The 22661-nt window shown below is 43.2% G+C and overlaps 1 protein-coding gene across 1 annotated transcript in view; it reads left to right on the top strand.

Moving 5' to 3' along the window:
* Positions 1 to 246: 246 nt before the first annotated feature.
* LOC110535135 (ras-GEF domain-containing family member 1B-A) overlaps positions 247 to 22661 on the top strand; it is a 60657-nt gene continuing 38242 nt past the window's right edge. The window contains exons 1-3 of the mRNA XM_036936503.1: positions 247 to 552; positions 20468 to 20671; positions 21092 to 21214. Coding sequence (XP_036792398.1) covers positions 20474 to 20671; positions 21092 to 21214 — 321 coding nt within the window. The 5' untranslated portion in view covers positions 247 to 552; positions 20468 to 20473. The remainder of the gene's footprint in view (positions 553 to 20467; positions 20672 to 21091; positions 21215 to 22661) is intronic.

Below are 22661 nucleotides of genomic sequence, written 5' to 3' on the forward strand. Positions count from 1 at the left end.
TCGTCCGGGTTTGGGCGGTGTAGGTAGTCATTAATAATAATTTGTGCATAACTGACTTGCCTAGTTAAATAAAAAATAACACAAATCCCATGCCAATAAAGTCCTTTGAATTTAATTGATTTCCCAGTTCCCAGTTCCCAGTTGTTTTGAAAGCATTAGCCCGCTTAGTTCGTTCTTGACTGTGATTGGCTGGCAGGGCTGCCGTAGAGTCAGGTCATTAGTAGGCTTTCTCGGTTTCTCGAGCTCATACAAGTCAATACGCTCGTGAATGAGGATATCCAGCTGTACACTCCGTAGTTGTCCAACGCGGGCTATTGCCCTGGTGGTTTCGTTCTCTTACCAATAACTCTCCAAAGGCTTTTTCGCAAGTGATGAATATTCTGAATTGCGTGGCTGAGGAGACCTGCGACTGATACCAGTACAAACTCACAGGTTTCAATTTTTATCAGTACACTTTCTTCATCGGAGAGAGAGAGTCATCTCGAAAGTGCGCGCTTTACTCTAGTGGGGAAAGGGATATTACGGATTCTACGTGCAGTTTTTCATTCTGAGGTGAGATAATTTAATTATTTCCCGTAAACCTTGGAACTTGCTTTAGATTTCAGTTGGATCATTTCTTTATGGTCACAGAAATACGCATAGGTTTTTATGTGCACACAGAGGGCGGCAGTGTGTGTGTGTGTGTGTGTTTCTGCGTTTGGGGAATATATTTCGTTTCACTTCGTCTGCATTGTAAATTGGTTAGAAATTCAAGCACTATCCGGTTTATTTTGTTAAATACATTTTCTGCAGTGAGTTTTGATTCATATTTGGAATAGTTTTGTAATGAATGAACATAAGACCATAGGTAGGTAGGTAGGTGCTGGTACGATTTGACAAACGCAACACCCAACACACAACTCACAGTAAGCGTTTCACTGTTAAAGCACACTTGCTGTTTACCAAGCATGTGAGTAATAACATCTGATTCTTCTATACAATGGCTGGTTTATGCAGATCAGATTCATGTATTTGGGTTATATGTGGTGTCAGTCAACTAGAGTATTCTCTTCACTAAGCGCATCACAGAATGTACTTTAATGGGATTTTATTTTTTACCATTGGTGTCAATGCTAACTATTTTTAACCCTTACTACGCCGAGGTTAAGATGATTCTACCTCACCACAGGACGCAAGGATCAATACAGGGTCATTCTCACTGAATTCACAAAGATATGTGATAAACATGCTCCTTGGAGTAGATGTCTGAGTTCCCGCGGGTCCCGACAAGAGATCATTGCGGCGTGGTCGAAAAATGTTCAGACAGACACTTTTTGGGGAAGTAAAATATTTTTGTTGTCCCGCAGATCATTTGGAAACGGCCGTCTTTCTGCTCCTGTATGCGTTAGCCTATGTCTACCTATTGTATTAAAAACACATATGCGTTGCATTATTCACACTCTCTATTCACTGTTTAAAACACTCTTAGAAATGTTATAGAAACAAATGGGGTTCTATCACATGGAACCCCTAAAAGTTCGATATAGAATCCTTTTAAAGGGTTCTTTGATCAGAACCCCAAGGGTTCTTTTTCCATGTAGAACCCTGTATGGCGCCATTTATGAAAGATTTTTTAAAGATATTTTTTGCTAAGAATATAATATAATAAACCATTTTTTTTTTTTAAAGTGGATGAAAATAATGCCTGCATAGTTTGGAGGTTTTATTGTCCTTATATGCAAACATAGTTTGGAGGTTTTATTGTCCTTATATGCAAACATAGTTTGGAAATATGCAGTGGTGGCCAGGGAGGCATCTGTTTGTTGAAAAGATGATCCATGTCAATCTTGGTACCAACTCTGGCTGACTTCTCTATAGAACAGTACAGTATGGGTTGTTGTCTGGCTGACTTCTCTATAGAACAGTACAGTATGGGTTGTTGCCTGGCTGACTTCACTATAGAACAGTACAGTATGGGTTGTTGTCTGGCTGACTTCTCTATAGAACAGTACAGTATGGGTTGTTGTCTGGCTGACTTCTCTATAGAACAGTACAGTATGGGTTGTTGTCTGGCTGACTTCTCTATAGAACAGTACAGTATGGGTTGTCTGGCTGACTTCTCTATAGAACAGTACAGTATGGGTTGTCTGGCTGACTTCTCTATAGAACAGTACAGTATGGGTTGTTGTCTGGCTGACTTCTCTATAGCACAGTACAGTATGGGTTGTTGTCTGGCTGACTTCTCTATAGAACAGTACAGTATGGGTTGTTGCCTGGCTGACTTCTCTATAGAACAGTACAGTATGGGTTGTTGTCTGGCTGACTTCTCTATAGAACAGTACAGTATGGGTTGTTGTCTGGCTGACTTCTCTATAGAACAGTACAGTATGGGTTGTCTGGCTGACTTCTCTATAGAACAGTACAGTATGGGTTGTCTGGCTGACTTCTCTATAGAACAGTACAGTATGGGTTGTTGTCTGGCTGACTTCTCTATAGAACAGTACAGTATGGGTTGTTGTCTGGCTGACTTCTCTATAGAACAGTACAGTATGGGTTGTCTGGCTGACTTCTCTATAGAACAGTACAGTATGGGTTATTGTCTGGCTGACTTCTCTATAGAACAGTACAGTATGGGTTGTTGTCTGGCTGACTTCTCTATAGAACAGTACAGTATGGGTTGTTGTCTGGCTGACTTCTCTATAGAACAGTACAGTATGGGTTGTTGTCTGGCTGACTTCTCTATAGAACAGTACAGTATGGGTTGTCTGGCTGACTTCTCTATAGAACAGTACAGTATGGGTTGTCTGGCTGACTTCTCTATAGAACAGTACAGTATGGGTTGTTGTCTGGCAGACTTCTCTAAAGAACAGTACAGTATGGGTTGTTGTCTGGCTGACTTCTCTATAGAACAGTACAGTATGGGTTGTTGTCTGGCTGACTTCTCTATAGAACAGTACAGTATGGGTTGTCTGGCTGACTTCTCTATAGAACAGTACAGTATGGGTTGTTGTCTGGCTGACTTCTCTATGGAACAGTACAGTATGGGTTGTTGTCTGGCAGACTTCTCTATAGAACAGTACAGTATGGGTTGTCTGGCTGACTTCTCTATAGAACAGTACAGTATGGGTTGTCTGGCTGACTTCTCTATAGAACAGTACAGTATGGGTTGTTGTCTGGCTGACTTCTCTATAGAACAGTACAGTATGGGTTGTTGTCTGGCTGACTTCTCTATAGAACAGTACAGTATGGGTTGTCTGGCTGACTTCTCTATAGAACAGTACAGTATGGGTTGTCTGGCAGACTTCTCTATAGAACAGTACAGTATGGGTTGTTGTCTGGCTGACTTCTCTATAGAACAGTACAGTATGGGTTGTCTGGCTGACTTCTCTATAGAACAGTACAGTACTAGTTTTTGTCTGGCTGACTTCTCTATAGAACAGTACAGTATGGGTTGTCTGTCTGACTTCTCTATAGAACAGTACAGTATGGGTTATTGTCTGGCTGACTTCTCTATAGAACAGTACAGTATGGGTTATTGTCTGGCTGACTTCTCTATAGAACAGTACAGTATGGGTTGTTGTCTGGCAGACTTCTCTATAGAACAGTACAGTATGGGTTGTTGTCTGGCTGACTTCTCTATAGAACAGTACAGTATGGGTTGTCTGGCTGACTTCTCTATAGAACAGTACAGTATGGGTTATTGTCTGGCTGACTTCTCTATAGAACAGTACAGTATGGGTTGTCTGGCTGACTTCTCTATAGAACAGTACAGTATGGGTTGTTGTCTGGCAGACTTCTCTATAGAACAGTACAGTATGGGTTGTTGCCTGGCTGACTTCTCTATAGAACAGTACAGTACTAGTTGTTGTCTGGCTGACTTCTCTATAGAACAGTACAGTATGGGTTGTTGTCTGGCAGACTTCTCTATAGAACAGTACAGTATGGGTTGTCTGGCTGACTTCTCTATAGAACAGTACAGTATGGGTTGTCTGGCTGACTTCTCTATAGAACAGTACAGTACTAGTTGTTGTCTGGCTGACTTCTCTATAGAACAGTACAGTACTAGTTGTTGTCTGGCTGACTTCTCTATAGAATAGTACAGTATGGGTTGTCTGGCTGACTTCTCTATAGAACAGTACAGTATGGGTTGTCTGGCTGACTTCTCTATAGAACAGTACAGTATGGGTTGTCTGGCTGACTTCTCTATAGAACAGTACAGTATGGGTTGTCTGGCTGACTTCTCTATAGAACAGTACAGTATGGGTTGTCTGGCTGACTTCTCTATAGAACAGTACAGTACTAGTTGTTGTCTGGCTGGTTCCTGAGAAGAAGAACAAAGGAGCATAAACATGAGTTAATCTTCAGGAATAAACATGAGTTAATCTTCAGGAATAAACATGAGTTAATCTTCAGGAATCTTCAGTTAATCTTCAGGAATAAACACAAGTTAATCCTCAGGAATAAACATGAGTTAATCTTCAGGAATAAACATTAGTTAATCTTCAGGAATAAACATGAGTTAATCCTCAGGAATAAACTCGAGTTAATCTTCAGGAATAAACATGAGTTAATCTTCAGGAATAAACATGAGTTAATCTTCAGGAATAAACATTAGTTAATCCTCAGGAATAAACATGAGTTAATCTTCAGGAATAAACATTAGTTAATCTTCAGGAATAAACATGAGTTAATCCTCAGGAATAAACACGAGTTAATCTTCAGGAATAAACATGAGTTAATCTTCAGCAACATTTTATAAACGGGAAGCATAGAAATTCCGCATAGAGAACCAATCTACCACTTCTTAGACTTGCTTTCAATTAACATTTCTATGTGAATTTGTTTGCGTCGCCCAGAAAGTGACACATTTCAACTTTAATAAATATAATATTGGTAGGCTATTTGCCTGTTCAACCACTGTCGTTTTGCATCGTCATGCTGGACTGACTTTAATAAATAAAATAAATGTTTGAATGGAAGTACACATTTTAATTGACCTTTTATAAATGTTTGATCTAGAACCCCCTTTTTTAATCTAAGAGTCTATTATTTTATTAAACACATGATTTCCTCTTGTTTCTAGCTAGTATTTAGTTTGCAACAGCACAGAAATACCTTATTTACATAAGAGTTCAGACACTTTGCAATGAGACTCGAAATTGAACTCAGGTGCATCCTGTTTCCGTTGATCATCCTTGAGATGTTTCTACAACTTGATTGGAGTCCACCTGTGGTAAATTCAATTGATTGGACATGATTTGGAAACGCGCACACCTGTCTATATAAAAGGTCCCACAGTTGACAGTGCATGTCAGAGCAAACACCAAGCCATGAGGTCAAAGGAATTGTACGTAGAGCTCTGAGACAGGAACAGATCTGGGGAAAAAACATTTTTTTTGGGAGACTAGTCAGGATCGAGGGAAAGATGAACGGAGCAAAGCACAGATCCTTTAGATCCTTGATGAAAACCTGCTCCAGAGCGTTCAGGACCTCAGACTGGGGTTTAGGTTCACCTTCCAACATGACAGCGACCCTAAGCACACAGCCAAGACAAAGCAGGAGTGGCTTCAGGACAAGTCTCAATGTCCTTGTGTGGCCCAGCCAGAGCCCGGACTTGAACCCGATCGAACATCTCTGGAGAGACCTGAAAATAGCTGTTCAGTGACACTCCCCATCCAACCTGACAGAGCTTGAGAGGATCTGCAGAGAAGAATGGGAGAAACACCCCAAATACAGGTGTGCCAAGCTTGTAGCGTCATACCCCAAAGGATCTTCAACAAAGTACTGAGTAAAGGGTCTGAATACTTATGCAAATGTGATATTTCATTTTATTCTTTTTTTTAATGAATTTGCAAAAATATCTAAAAACCTGTTTTTGCTTTGTCGTTATGGGGTATTGTGTGTAGATTGATGAGGGATTTTTATCCAGTTAAGAATAAGGCTGTAGAGTGAATTAAATGGTTTCTTCATCATCTTGCCAGGTAGTTATCTAGCTGTGGCCATCTGGCTAGTAACAACAAGGATTTTCTACAAAATAGCAACATTAGCGCAGACAGCTTGGAATCTAGACCGTAAGCAATACGCACAGAAGATATGCATTGCCAAACAACGCTACTGCCACCTTCTGGCTTGGAGTATGTCAACAAGGCTGAGTGACTGACGACTCCAAGGTCTTTGCTGTGTGAACATAAAAGAGATTGACTGCCGCCGGTGTCGCGAGGTGCTAAATACTGTCGGCAGGCAAACATTTTGACTATCCTACCAGTGTATCTGAGCTTTAAGTTGTAGGCCTATTAGTAGTTATTAATTATACATTATATAATGATAAATTATTAATATTATGTTGTTATTTTTTATACAATAGTTGCCATATTATTCTTGTTGCTAAGTATTGCTTGTTTAAAAAACATTTGGACGTTTCAAAAACGATGGTGCGTCAAGAGATTTCATCCTGCAATACTTGGGGGGTAGGCTATTATTACTTTGGAGGGGGGGGGGGGGCTATTATTGGCATGCCATGGCTTCTATATCAGGCCTGAAACATTCATGACAAGGAATACATGGAATTAATGTGTGTGATCATAGCTTTCCATATCCCATCTGTGTCTGGCTCTCTGTCACATGTTGGTAAAACATATTTTTTTCCCTTCTTCTTATTTGCAGAAGTGTCCACTAGTTTCAGCGTAGGGAGAAAGTCCCCCTCGTGCTCTAAACTGCACTGCAGATATCCTGACTTTAGGTTATCGACCAAGTGTGTGTGTGTGTGTGTTTTGCACTAGTCACCCAGAGGAGGAACTTGGCATGTGATGATGAGTTGTCAGTGTAGTGTTATTAATAAGAGAGCCAATGAATGACTGGGGACAGATTGGTGTTGGTGTGAATGTAGGGTAATGATACATGTGGTATTTAAAGAGATGATTACTGTCGTTCTCATTCAGGAAGTCATTGTGCACGGGAATGTGTTCCTGATTTACCTTGTTAAATAAAGATTCTGGGGGTTTAATTACTGAAGAATACCTCCGTTGATATGGTTTTCCTCATCGTAGTGCTTAAAAACAGATGGCCACACAGCCAGTGAGGTCACAATCACAACCACACAGCCAGTGATGTCACAATCACAACCACACAGCCAGTGAGGTCACAATCACAACCACACAGCCAGTGAAATTACAATCACAACCACACAGCCAGTGATGTCACAATCACAACCACACAGACAGTGAGGTCACAATCACAACCACACAGCCAGTGATGTCACAATCACAACCACACAGACAGTGAGGTCACAATCACAACCACACAGCCAGTGAGGTCACAATCACAATCACACAGCCAGTGAGATCACAGTCACAACCACACAGCCAGTGAGGTCACAATCACAACCACCACAATAACCAATCTGGTCTTTAGTTTTTGGTTCCTCTATCACCCAGCCAGGAGCTGAACCAAACCACCAGCAGCGTGCTATCTCCTTCAGCTGAGGAGTTGACACGTGGCTCGTGTACACTTTGAATGTGTCCCAAGTGACACCCTATTCCCTACATAGTGCACTACTGTTGACCAGGACCCATAGGGTAAGTAATGCACTGTATAGGGAATAAAGTGCCACTTGGAACGTAGCTCTTGACATCTGGAGTTTCTCGCTTCGTATAATCGATCGTCTCTCGATTTGTTTGACACTTTTCTAGGATTAAAACAGCTGTTCAGGCTGCAGCTGGCATCCACTTCAGCCAGGGAGAAGAGAGGAGGGGAGGAGAGGAGGGGGGAGGAGAGGAGGGGGGGGGGAGAGGAGAGGAGGAGAGGAGAGGAGGGGAGAGGAGAGGAGGGCAGAGGAGAGGAGAGGAGGGGAGAGGAGAGGAGGGGAGAGGAGGAGAGGAGAGGAGGGGAGAGGAGGGGAGGAGGGGAGAGGAGAGGAGGGGAGGAGGGGAGAGGAGAGGAGGGCAGAGGAGAGGAGAGGAGAGGAGGGGAGGGGATGGAGGAGGAGGAGAGAAGATAAGGAAGGAGAGGAGAAAATGTTTCAGGATGGGGGGGCAGAGCAGACTATTTAAGCATCCCTAATCTTTCCATCCATGGAGGCTTGTGTCCTGTGTGAGTGTGTGTCCTGTGTGAGTGTGTGTCCTGTGTGAGTGTGTGTGTGTGTGTGTGTGAGAGAGCGTGTGCAGTCGTGCACTTCGCACACATTCATACACACATGCATTTGTTTTGGCAGAGGCTGTTATGGACACAAGGGACTGAGAGAGAAACCTCTGGTCCATTAGACAGGACCTCAGAGTGTGGCATGTCATGATGTTGCTTAGTCATTTTAATTGTATGGAATGAATCTACAGACAGTGTCACGTTAAAAAAAATCCACCGATCTCTGTATCATTTAATACCATGAAAATGTAGATTTTGTGTTATGAATGTTGGTTAAAATAAAACATGTATTCATTGCTTTATGGTGAATCTCAAGTCTCTCTGTGAGTTGTCTCATGATCTCCCTCTCACCGTGAGACACCTGGTACAACAAATACACAGGCTCTGACTTCTCTCTCTCTCTCTCTGTGAGTTGTCTCATGATCTCCCTCTCACCGTGAGACACCTGGTACAACAAATACACAGGCTCTGACTTCTCTCTCTCTCTGTGAGTTGTCTCATGATCTCCCTCTCACCGTGAGACACCTGGTACAACAAATACACAGGCTCTGACTTCTCTCTCTCTCTCTGTGTGAGTTGTCTCATGATCTCCCTCTCACCGTGAGACACCTGGTACAACAAATACACAGGCTCTGACTTCTCTCTCTCTCTCTGTGTGAGTTGTCTCATGATCTCCCTCTCACCGTGAGACACCTGGTACAACAAATACACAGGCTCTGACTTCTCTCTCTCTCTGTGAGTTGTCTCATGATCTCCCTCTCACCGTGAGACACCTGGTACAACAAATACACAGGCTCTGACTTCTCTCTCTCTGTGAGTTGTCTCATGATCTCCCTCTCACCGTGAGACACCTGGTACAACAAATACACAGGCTCTGACTTCTCTCTCTTTGTGAGTTGTCTCATGATCTCCCTCTCACCGTGAAACACCTGGTACAACAAATACACAGGCTCTGACTTCTCTCTCTCTCTCTGTGAGTTGTCTCATGATCTCCCTCTCACCGTGAGACACCTGGTACAACAAATACACAGGCCCTGACTTCTCCCTCTCTCTCTGTGTGTAAATCATTATGCTACTCTGAATAAAGGATATGGTGTGAGTGTGTGCCTGTCCAGTCAAAGACCCCATTGTGTAGTGCCCAAGGGAGAATGCTCTTTCCTGGGATAGGAGACTCCAGCAGTCTTTATTTAAGCAGGCAAGTCAGTTAAGAACAAATTCTTATTTTCAATGACGGCCTAGGAACAGTGGGTTAACTGCCTGTTCAGGGGGCAGAACGACAGATTTGTACCTTGTCAGCTCGGGGATTTGAACTCGCAACCTTCCCGCTGCTAGTCCAACGCTCTAACCTCTAGGCTACCCTGCCACCCCAGACTGCTTGACTGGCATTTGTGATGGAGTCCCTGGTACAGAGAAGGTGTGTGTTGGCATATCACTGCAGCCAGGTGATTGGGACTCAGCTTAGAATCCCAGAGAGGAAGGGCAGATAAACAGTCAAAGGGGCAATCACACACACACACACACACACACACACACACACACACACACACACACACACACACACACACACACACACACACACACACACACACACACACACACACACACACACACACACACACAGTCTCTCACTCAATAACATCACACACACACACACACACTCAATAACATCACACACAGTCTCTCACTCAATAACATCACACACACACACACACTCAATAACATCACACACAGTCTCTCACACAATAACATCACACACACACACATACACTCAATAACATCACACACAGTCTCTCACACAATAACATCACACACACACACATACACTCAATAACATCACACACAGTCTCTCACACAATAACATCACACACACACACATACACTCAATAACATCACACACAGTCTCTCACACAATAACATCACACACACACACACATACACTCAATAACATCACACACAGTCTCTCACACAATAACATCACACACACACACATACACTCAATAACATCACACACAGTCTCTCACACAATAACATCACACACACACACATACACTCAATAACATCACACACAGTCTCTCACACAATAACATCACACACACACACATACACTCAATAACATCACACACAGTCTCTCACACAATAACATCACACACACACACATACACTCAATAACATCACACACAGTCTCTCACTCAATAACATCACACACACACACACATACACTCAATAACATCACACACAGTCTCTCACACAATAACATCACACACACACACATACACTCAATAACATCACACACAGTCTCTCACTCAATAACATCACACACACACACACATACACTCAATAACATCACACACAGTCTCTCACTCAATAACATCACACACACACACATACACTCAATAACATCACACACAGTCTCTCACTCAATAACATCACACACACACACATACACTCAATAACATCACACACAGTCTCTCACACAATAACATCACACACACACACACATACACTCAATAACATCACACACAGTATTTTTTTTACGTATTAAAAGTATTAACAGAAATACCTTATTAACTTTAGTATTCAGTCCCTTTCCTATGAGACTCAAAATTCAGCTCAGGTGCATCCTGTTTCCATTGATCATCCCTGAGATCCCTTGATCATCCCTGAGTCCACCTGTGGTAAAATCAATATATTGGTAATTTATTTGGAAAGGCACACACCTCTCTATATAAGGTCCCACAGTTGACAGTGCATTGCAGAGCAAAAACCAAGCCATGAGGTTGAATGAATTGTCCGTAGAGCTCTGAGACAGGATTGTGTCGAGGCACAGATCTGGGGAAGGGTACCAAAACATTTCTGCAGCATTGAAGGTCTCCAAGAACACAGTGGCCTCCATCATTTTTCAATGGAAAAGTTTGGAACCACCAAGACTCTTCCAAGAGCTGGCCTCCCGGCCAAACTGAGAAATCGATGTGAAGGACCTTGGCCAAGAACCCGATGATCACTCTGACAGAGCTCCAGAGTTCCTCTGTGGAGATGGGAGAACCTTCCAGAAGGACAACCGTGTCCCGCAGCCCTCCACCAATCAAGCCTTTATGGTAGAGTGGCCAGACGGAAGCCAATCCTCAGTAAAAGGCACATGACTGCCCGCTTGGGCTGGACTCTCAGACCATGAGAAACAAGATTCTCTGGTCTGATAAAACCACGATTGAACTCTTTGACCTGAATGCCAAGCGTCACAGTTACATACGCCTGCTACTTAACACCCTGCTACAACTCAACTCCCCATGGAGGTAAAGAGGTATGGGACTGTAGGTGGAGGTATGGGACTGTAGGTGGAGGTATGGGACTGTAGGTGGAGGTAAAGAGGAATGTGACTGTAGGTGGAGGTAAAGAGGTATGGGACTGTAGGTGGAGGTAAAGAGGTATGGGACTGTAGGTGGAGGTATGGGACTGTAGGTGGAGGTAAAGAGGTATGGGACTGTAGGTGGAGGTAAAGAGGTATGGGACTGTAGGTGGAGGTATAGAGGTATGGGACTGTAGGTGGAGGTATGGGACTGTAGGTGGAGGTATAGAGGTATGTGACTGTAGGTGGAGGTATGGGACTGTAGGTGGAGGTATAGAGGTATGTGACTGTAGGTGGAGGTAAAGAGGTATGGGACTGTAGGTGGAGGTATAGAGGTATGGGACTGTAGGTGGAGGTAAAGAGGTATGGGACTGTAGGTGGAGGTATGGGACTGTAGGTGGAGGTATAGAGGTATGTGACTGTAGGTGGAGGTATGGGACTGTAGGTGGAGGTAAAGAGGTATGGGACTGTAGGTGGAGGTATAGAGGTATGGGACTGTAGGTGGAGGTATAGAGGTATGGGACTGTAGGTGGAGGTATGGGACTGTAGGTGGAGGTATGTGACTGTAGGTGGAGGTAGAGAGGTATGTGACTGTAGGTGGAGGTATAGAGGTATGGGACTGTAGGTGGAGGTATAGAGGTATGTGACTGTAGGTGGAGGTATAGAGGTATGGGACTGTAGGTGGAGGTAAAGAGGTATGTGACTGTAGGTGGAGGTATGGGACTGTAGGTGGCGGTAAAGAGGTATGGGACTGTAGGTGGAGGTAAAGAGGTATGGGACTGTAGGTGGAGGTAAAGAGCTATGTGACTGTAGGTGGAGGTATGGGACTGTAGGTGGAGGTAAAGAGGTATGGGACTGTAGGTGGAGGTAAAGAGGTATGGGACTGTAGGTGGAGGTAGAGAGGTATGTGACTGTAGGTGGAGGTATGTGACTGTAGGTGGAGGTATGGGACTGTAGGTGGAGGTATAGAGGTATGTGACTGTAGGTGGAGGTAAAGAGGTATGGGACTGTAGGTGGAGGTAACGAGCTATGTGACTGTAGGTTGAGGTGAAGAGGTATGTGACTGTAGGTGGAGGTATAGAGGTATGTGACTGTAGGTGGAGGTATAGAGGTATGTGACTGTAGGTGGAGGTATAGAGGTATGTGACTGTAGGTGGAGGTATAGAGGTATGTGACTGTAGGTGGAGGTAAAGAGGTATGGGACTGTAGGTGGAGGTAAAGAGGTATGGGACTGTAGGTGGAGGTATAGAGGTATGGGACTGTAGGTGGAGGTATAGAGGTATGGGACTGTAGGTGGAGGTATAGAGGTATGGGACTGTAGGTGGAGGTAAAGAGGTATGGGACTGTAGGTGGAGGTAAAGAGGTATGGGACTGTAGGTGGAGGTAAAGAGGTATGGGACTGTAGGTGGAGGTAAAGAGGTATGTGACTGTAGGTGGAGGTATGGGACTGTAGGTGGAGGTAAAGAGGTATGGGACTGTAGGTGGAGGTAAAGAGGTATGGGACTGTAGGTGGAGGTATGTGACTGTAGGTGGAGGTAAAGAGGTATGGGACTGTAGGTGGAGGTAAAGAGGTATGTGACTGTAGGTGGAGGTATGGGACTGTAGGTGGAGGTAAAGAGGTATGGGACTGTAGGTGGAGGTATGGGACTGTAGGTGGAGGTAAAGAGGTATGTGACTGTAGGTGGAGGTAAAGAGGTATGGGACTGTAGGTGGAGGTAAAGAGGTATGTGACTGTAGGTGGAGGTAAAGAGGTATGGGACTGTAGGTGGAGGTAAAGAGGTATGTGACTGTAGGTGGAGGTATGGGACTGTAGGTGGAGGTAAAGAGGTATGTGACTGTAGGTGGAGGTATGTGACTGTAGGTGGAGGTAAAGAGGTATGTGACTGTAGGTGGAGGTATGGGACTGTAGGTGGAGGTAAAGAGGTATGTGACTGTAGGTGGAGGTAAAGAGGTATGGGACTGTAGGTGGAGGTAAAGAGGTATGGGACTGTAGGTGGAGGTAAAGAGGTATGGGACTGTAGGTGGAGGTATGTGACCGTAGGTGGAGGTATATGACTGTAGGTGGAGGTAAAGAGGTATGTGACTGTAGGTGGAGGTAAAGAGGTATGGGACTGTAGGTGGAGGTATGTGACTGTAGGTGGAGGTATAGAGGTATGTGACTGTAGGTGGAGGTAAAGAGGTATGTGACTGTAGGTGGAGGTAAAGAGGTATGGGACTGTAGGTGGAGGTATGGGACTGTAGGTGGAGGTATGTGACTGTTGGTGGAGGTATAGAGGTATGTGACTGTAGGTGGAGGTAAAGAGGTATGTGACTGTAGGTGGAGGTAAAGAGGTATGGGACTGTAGGTGGAGGTATGGGACTGTAGGTGGAGGTAAAGAGGTATGTGACTGTAGGTGGAGGTAAAGAGGTATGAGACTGTAGGTGGAGGTATAGAGGTATGTGACTATAGGTGGAGGTATAGAGGTATGTGACTGTAGGTGGAGGTAAAGAGGTATGTGACTGTAGGTGGAGGTATAGAGGTATGGGACTGTAGGTGGAGGTAAAGAGGTATGTGACTGTAGGTGGAGGTATGGGACTGTAGGTGGAGGTAAAGAGCTATGTGACTGTAGGTGGAGGTATAGAGGTATGTGACTGTAGGTGGAGGTAAAGAGGTATGTGACTGTAGGTGGAGGTAAAGAGGTATGTGACTGTAGGTGGAGGTAAAGAGGTATGGGACTGTAGGTGGAGGTAAAGAGGTATGTGACTGTAGGTGGAGGTATGGGACTGTAGGTGGAGGTAAAGAGCTATGTGACTGTAGGTGGAGGTATAGAGGTATGTGACTGTAGGTGGAGGTATAGAGGTATGTGACTGTAGGTGGAGGTATGGGACTGTAGGTGGAGGTAAAGAGGTATGGGACTGTAGGTGGAGGTAAAGAGGTATGTGACTGTAGGTGGAGGTATAGAGGTATGTGACTGTAGGTGGAGGTAAAGAGGTATGGGACTGTAGGTGGAGGTATAGAGGAATGGGACTGTAGGTGGAGGTAAAGAGGTATGTGACTGTAGGTGGAGGTATAGAGGTATGTGACTGTAGGTGGAGGTAAAGAGGTATGTGACTGTAGGTGGAGGTATAGAGGTATGTGACTGTAGGTGGAGGTAAAGAGGTATGGGACTGTAGGTGGAGGTAAAGAGGTATGGGACTGTAGGTGGAGGTAAAGAGGTATGGGACTGTAGGTGGAGGTATAGAGGTATGGGACTGTAGGTGGAGGTAAAGAGGTATGGGACTGTAGGTGGAGGTATAGAGGTTTGGGACTGTAGGTGGAGGTATGGGACTATAGGTGGAGGTATAGAGGTATGGGACTGTAGGTGGAGGTATGGGACTGTAGGTGGAGGTAAAGAGGAATGTGACTGTAGGTGGAGGTAAAGAGGTATGGGACTGTAGGTGGAGGTATAGAGGTATGGGACTGTAGGTGGAGGTATATGACTGTAGGTGGAGGTAAAGAGGAATGTGACTGTAGGTGGAGGTATAGAGGTATGTGACTGTAGGTGGAGGTATAGAGGTATGTGACTGTAGGTGGAGGTATAGAGGTATGGGACTGTAGGTGGAGGTATAGGACTGTAGGTGGAGGTATAGAGGTATGGGACTGTAGGTGGAGGTATATGACTGTAGGTGGAGGTAAAGAGGAATGTGACTGTAGGTGGAGGTATAGAGGTATGTGACTGTAGGTGGAGGTATAGAGGTATGTGACTGTAGGTGCGAGTAAGGATGACAAAGGCAGAAAATGTACCATTTACAGGGAATTTATTCCTTCACACGGTAATATGGTGAAAAGGGGCTGGACAGAACCAAAGAAAGTAAATCTCAAAGCCCCCTCTCCTACCTACCCACTACTTACCTAACCTACCCTCTCCTACCTTACCTGCCTACCCACTACTTACCTAACCTACCCTCTCCTACCTTACCTGCCTACCCACTACTTACCTAACCTACCCTCTCCTACCTTACCTGCCTACCCACTACTTACCTAACCTACCCTCTCCTACCTACCCACTACTTACCTAACCTACCCTCTCCTACCTTACCTGCCTACCCACTACTTACCTAACCCACCCTCTCCTACCTTACCTGCCTACCCACTCCTTACCTAACCTACCCTCTCCTATCTTACCTGCCTACCCACTACTTACCTAACCTACCCTCTCCTACCTACCCACTACTTATCTAACCTACCCTCTCCTACCTTACCTGCCTACCCACTACTTATCTAACTTAGCACCACCTGGTGCCCTAACCAAAATACAGGGGGTGGTCCAAACTAACTCAGGACATTAAAGAAGCTCTCTGAGCAACAAACTAACTCAGGACATTAAAGAAGCTCTCTGAGCAACAAACTAACTCAGGTCATTAAAGAAGCTCTCTGAGCAACAAACTAACTCAGGACATTAAAGAAGCTCTCTGAGCAACAAACTAACTCAGGATATTAAAGAAGCTCTCCGAGCAACAAACTAACTCAGGACATTAAAGAAGCTCTCCGAGCAACAAACTAACTCAGGACATTAAAGAAGCTCTCCGAGCAACAAACTAACTCAGGACATTAAAGAAGCTCTCCGAGCAACAAACTAACTCAGGACATTAAAGAAGCTCTCCGAGCAACAAACTAACTCAGGACATTAAAGAAGCTCTCCGAGCAACAAACTAACTCAGGACATTAAAGAAGCTCTCCGAGCAACAAACTAACTCAGGACATTAAAGAAGCTCTCCGAGCAACAAACTAACTCAGGACATTAAAGAAGCTCTCCGAGCAACAAACTAACTCAGGACATTAAAGAAGCTCTCCGAGCAACAAACTAACTCAGGACATTAAAGAAGCTCTCTCTCTCTCTCTCTCTCTCTCTCTCTCTCTCTCTCTCTCTCTCTCTCTCTCTCTCTCTCTCTCTCTCTCTCTCTCTCTCTCTCTCTCTCTCTCTCTCTCTCTCTCTCTCTCTCTCTCTCTCTCTCTCTCTCTCTCTCTCTCTCTCTCTCTCTCTCTCTCTCTCTCTCTCTCTCTCTCTCTCTCTCAGCAACACGTCTAACACAGAACATAACAATCGGCTCTCTCAGCAACAAACTAGCATATGATATAACCCTCAGCTCTCTCTCCTGAGCAACAGAACACTGGCTTATATAGCTGGAGCAGGAGTCTGTAATGGGATACAGCTGTATCCTGACGAGGGGGCGGGGTCAGCTCCAATTAGCAATGGGGCCGACCAATCAGTTGCTTGGGGGAATTTCATGAAACCATTTCCTGAAAGACGCACACAAACAAAACCACAACACAGGAACTGGGGAACGTAACAGTCACGTATGGAGGAAACCTGGCATCATCCCTACGGTGAAGCATGGTGGTGGCAGCATCCCTACGGTGAAGCATGGTGGTGGCATCATCCCTACGGTGAAGCATGGTGGTGGCACCATCCCTACGGTGAAGCATGGTGGTGGCATCATCCCTACGGTGAAGCATGGTGGTGGCACCATCCCTACGGTGAAGCATGGTGGTGGCACCATCCCTACGGTGAAGCATGGTGGTGGCACCATCCCTACGGTGAAGCATGGTGGTGGCACCATCCCTACGGTGAAGCATGGTGGTGGCATCATCCCTACGGTGAAGCATGGTGGTGGCAGCATCATGCTGTGGGGATGTTTTTCAGCGACAGGGACTGGGAGACTCGTCAGGATTAAGGAAAATATGAACAGAGTGAAGTACAGAGAGATCCTTGATGAAAACCTGCTCCACAGCGCTTAGGACCTCAGACTGGGGTGAAGCTTCACCTTCCAACATGACAGCGACCCAAAGCACACAGCCAAGACAACGCAGGAGTGGCTTCGGGACAAGTCTCTAAATGTCCTTGAGTGGCCCAGCCAGAGCCCGGACTTGAACCCGATCAAACATCTCTGGAGAGACCTGAAAATAGCTGTGCAGCGACACTCCCCATCCAACCTGACAGAGCTTGAGAGGATCTGCAGAGAAGAATGGGAGAAACTCCCCAAATACAGGTGTACCCAGACAGTAGCGTCATACCCAAGAAGACTCAAGTCTGTAATCACTGCCAAAGGTGCTTTAACAAAGTACTGAGTAAAGAGTCCGAATACTTATGTACATTTTAATAGATTTTTCACAAATTTCTAAAAAACCTGTACTTGCTTTGTCATTATGGGGTATTGTGATGTCATTATGGGGTATTGTGATGTCATTATGGGGTATTGTGATGTCATCATGGGGTATTGTGATGTCATTATGGGGTAATGTGATGTCATTATCGGGTATTGTGATGTCATTATGGGGTATTGTGATGTCATTATGGGGTATTGTGATGTCATTATGGGGTATTGTGATGTCATTATGGGGTATTGTGTGTAGATTGATGAGTGGTGATTCTAATCCATTTTAGAATGATGCTGTAATGAAACATGTGGAAAAAGGTCAAGGGGTCTGAACACTTTCTGAATGCACTGTATACTCACATGGCCTCTCAGTGGGAATTAGTCAATGCAGTCATCACCAGGGTGTGTGTGTGTGTGTGTGTGTGCGTGCAGTGGGAACAGATAAGTAGGGTCATAGGGCAGTGTTGCCCTGTGGCCAATCAGAACAATACACTCTCACAGTGTACAGTCTCCTGAGAGTCTCACACATTTCGTGTGTGTGTGTGTGTGTGTGTGTGTGTGTGTGGAGAAATTGGTGTGAAATTAGAAGTTCCTGTTTTCAGAACTAGCCTCATTATTGTTTGTCATAAAGTTTACTGTGAATGGATACACTGTGTTGTTGAGGGGGCGGGTGGGGAACCAGAAACTGGGTTGGTTCATTATTTTAGGTCAATAACATGTGCCTTGGTGTAGGTTTGGTTGTTTTTTTCATCATATCCCCTGACTCTATCAGTACATTGATAATGAATGCTCTGGAGGGAGGGAGTGGGGGAGAGATCCTCAGTGTACAATATAAAGCATGCAGAATTAGGCCAGAATTAATACCCGCTAATTATCAAAATCCAGAAAAGAGACGTTAAATTCCACAACCACCTAAGAGGAAGTGTTTCCCAAACCTTCCATAACAAGCTAACATAAAACCCCAAACAGCAAGCAATGCAGGTGTAGAAGCACGGAGAGAGAGATAAAAGGAAGTGATTCCCAAACCTTCCATAACAAAGCCATCACCTACAGAGAGATGAACCTGGAGAAGAGTCCCCTAAGCAAGCTGGTCCTGGGGCTCTGTTCACAAACACAAACAGAGCCCCAGGACAGCAACACAATTAGACCCAACCCAAAAAGATAATTACTTTACACATTGGAATTGAGAAAAAAAAACAGAACAAACTAGAATGCTATTTGGCCCTAAACAGGGAGTACACAGAAGCGGAATACCTGACCACTGTGACTGACGCAAAATTAAGTGACTATGTACAGACTCAGTGAGCATAGCCTTGCTATTGAGAAAGGCCGCCGTAGGCAGACATGGCTCTCAAGAGAAGACAGGCTATGTGCACACTGCCCACAAAATGAGGTGGAAACTGAGCTGCACTTTTTAACCTCCTGCCCAATGTAGGACCATATTAGAGAGACATATTTCCCTCAGATCACACAGATCCACGAAGAATTTTAAAACAATTCCAATTTTGATAAACTCCCATATCTACTGGGTGAAATACCACAGTGTGCCGTCACAGCACCAAGATGTGTGACCTGTTGCCACGAGAAAAGGTCAACCAGTGAAGAACAAACAACTCTGTAAATACAAACTATATTTATGTTTATTTATGTTTATGTTTTGTACTTTAACCATTTGCACGTCGTTACAACACTGCTTATAGACATAATATGACATTTGGACATTTGAGTGAGTGTAATGTTTACTGTTAATTTTATTTTGTTTATTTCACTTTAGTTTATTATCTATTTCACGTACTTTGGCAATGTGAACTGGTTCAATAACTACTTCTCAGATAGAGTTCAGTGTTGTCCAGGCCTCTGGCAGTCTCTATGGGGGTACCACAGGGTTCAATTCTCGGGCAAACTCCTTTTCTCTTTTCTCAATGATGTCACTCTTGCTGCTGGTGAGTCTCTGATCCACCTCTACGCAGACGACACCATTCTGTATACTTCTGGTCCTTCTTTGGACACTGTGTTAACAACCCTCCAGGCAAGCTTCAATGCCATACAACTCTCCTTCCGTGGCCTCCAACTGCTCTTAAATGCTAGTAAAACTAAATGCATGCTCTTCAACCGATCGCTGCCCACACCTGCCCGCCCGTCCAGCATCAATACTCTGGACGGTTCTGACTTAGAATATGTGGACAACTATAAATACCTAGGTGTCTGGCTAGACTGTAAACTCTCCTTCCAGACTCAAATTAAGCATCTCCAATCCAAAATTAAATCTGGAATTGGCTTCTTATTTCGCAACAAAGCCTCCTTCACTCATGCTGAAATTGAATTTCTCTCTCTAATTAATGTCACTTCTCCCTGCACCTACCCATGAGCCCCCTCTTTCCATGTACTGTAACCATCCTCACTTACTGTAGCTTAATAACCAAATGTTAACAAACATTTGATCTGCACAGTTCAGTAAATGTTTTTATAACATTTTACGGTGTAAATTGTTAAAAGTAGTCCTTGTACATAGGTCTAATTGGAGAAAAAAAACTGAGTCTCAGCGCAATTCCGTCACGTGGAATTTCCCATATTGTAATCACAGTGCGTAGTCCATGTGATGCACCCATTCCACTGTTTATTTTAAGTAAACAAACCTCACAGTTCTGTCTAATTGAGATTTTTTTCAGCCCCCCACCCCTTTTTTATGGGTCATATCAGAATAACAGATCAGAATTAATCACAAGACTATTGTTCTGAAGAGTCTCTCTCTTCTGTTTTCACTTTCAGCATTACATCACTGACAATGGGTCACCTGACCCTGTCACACCAATGGGTGACCCTGTCCTCCAACCTCTCCATTGGTGTGTATGTGTTTCCAACCTTCCTTCCTCTTCTTCTTCCTCCTCCCAGGACAATATGCCTCAGACACCACTGCTGACCGGCATGCTGGTCTCCAGGGGTTACAACAATAAGAACCTGTACCAGAGTCCGAACCAGACCAAGGAGGAGGGATACGGTAACGCAGGACTGTGTTACCGTGACAACGCCCTTGTGTCGGGCTCACTGGAGGCCCTCATACACCACCTGGTCCCTAGCATGGACTACTACCCTGACGTGAGTAACACTGTCTCTGTCTGTCGTGTCTCTCTGTCTGTCTGTCTGTCTGTGTCTCTCTCACTGTCTGTCTGTCTGTCTGTGTCTCTCTCACTGTCTGTCTGTCTGTCTGTCTGTCTGTCGTGTCTCTCTCACTGTCTGTCTCTCACTGTCTGTCTGTCTGTCTGTCTGTCTGTCTGTCTGTGTCTCTCTCTGTCTGTCTGTCTGTCTGTCTGTCTGTGTCTCTCTCACTGTCTGTCTGTCTGTCTGTCTGTCTGTCTGTCTGTCTGTCTGTCTCACCGTCTCTCTTTCTCTTGTCTTTAACCAGTGTCCACAAAAGGAGAAAACCCCCTCTGTATTCCCTTAAAGTTATTGACACCTCTCTTAATTCCTTTGCTCCGCTGCTCTCTACCTCCCTCCCTCTTTCTCTTCTCTCCACAGATGACGTACTCTTTCACCTTCCTGCTCTCCTCTCGTCTATTTATCCACCCCTACGAGCTCATGTCCAAGGTGTGTCACCTGTGTGTGGAGCAGCAGAGACTGAGTGACCCTCAGGCAGACAAGGTAACACTATACCTCCATTATACTATACTCTATTATAGCTATATTATACTATACTATACTCTATTATAGCTATATTATACTATACTATACTCTATTAGCTATATTATACTATACTATACTCTATTAGCTATATTATACTATACTATACTTTATTAGCTATATTATACTATGCTCTATTAGCTATATTATACTATACTCTATTAGCTATATTATACTATACTCTATTAGCTATATTATACTATATTTTATTAGCTATATTATACTATACTATACTCTATTAGCTATATTATACTATACTATACTCTATTAGCTATATTATACTATACTATACTCTATTAGCTATATTATACTATGCTCTATTAGCTATATTATACTATACTCTATTAGCTATATTATACTATACTCTATTAGCTATATTATACTATGCTATATTAGCTATATTATACTATGCTATATTAGCTATGTTATACTATACTATACTATATTAGTTATATTATACTATGCTCTATTAGCTATGTTATACTATACTATACTCTATTAGCTATATTATACTATACTATACTCTATTAGCTATATTATACTATGCTCTATTAGCTATATTATACTATGCTATATTAGCTATATTATACTATACTCTATTAGCTATATTAAACTATATTTTATTTGCTATATTATACTATGCTATATTAGCTATATTATACTATGCTCTATTAGCTATATTATACTATGCTATATTAGCTATGTTATACTATACTATACTCTATTAGCTATATTATACTATACTATACTCTATTAGCTATATTATACTATGCTCTATTAGCTATATTATACTATGCTATATTAGCTATATTATACTATACTCTATTAGCTATATTATACTATACTCTATTAGCTATATTAAACTATATTTTATTTGCTATATTATACTATGCTATATTAGCTATATTATACTATGCTCTATTAGCTATATTATACTATGCTATATTAGCTATGTTATACTATACTATACTATATTAGTTATATCGTGCTATACTCTATTATCTATATTATGCTATACTCTATTAGCTATATTCTATTACACTATACTCTATTAACTTGATTATATTATGCTATATTAGCTTAATCCGATTATAATATACTCAATTAGCTTGATTATATTATGCTGTATTAGCTAGATGATTTTTTTACTATACTCTTTTAGCTAGATTCTATTATACTATAGTAGCTATTTTATATTAGCTATATTGTATTATACAATATTAGCTATATTGTATTATACTATACTCTATCAGCTATGCTCTATTAGCTAGATTCAATTATACCATACTAGCTATTTTTTATTACCTATATAGTACTAAGTTAGCTATACTCCTTCATGCTATTATACTTCTTAATGAATATACTTCTTAACCTTAATATACTTCTTAACCTTAATATACTTCTTAAC

This window comes from Oncorhynchus mykiss, chromosome 11 (assembly GCF_013265735.2).
Source record: "Oncorhynchus mykiss isolate Arlee chromosome 11, USDA_OmykA_1.1, whole genome shotgun sequence".
Taxonomy (NCBI): Eukaryota; Metazoa; Chordata; class Actinopteri; order Salmoniformes; family Salmonidae; genus Oncorhynchus; species Oncorhynchus mykiss.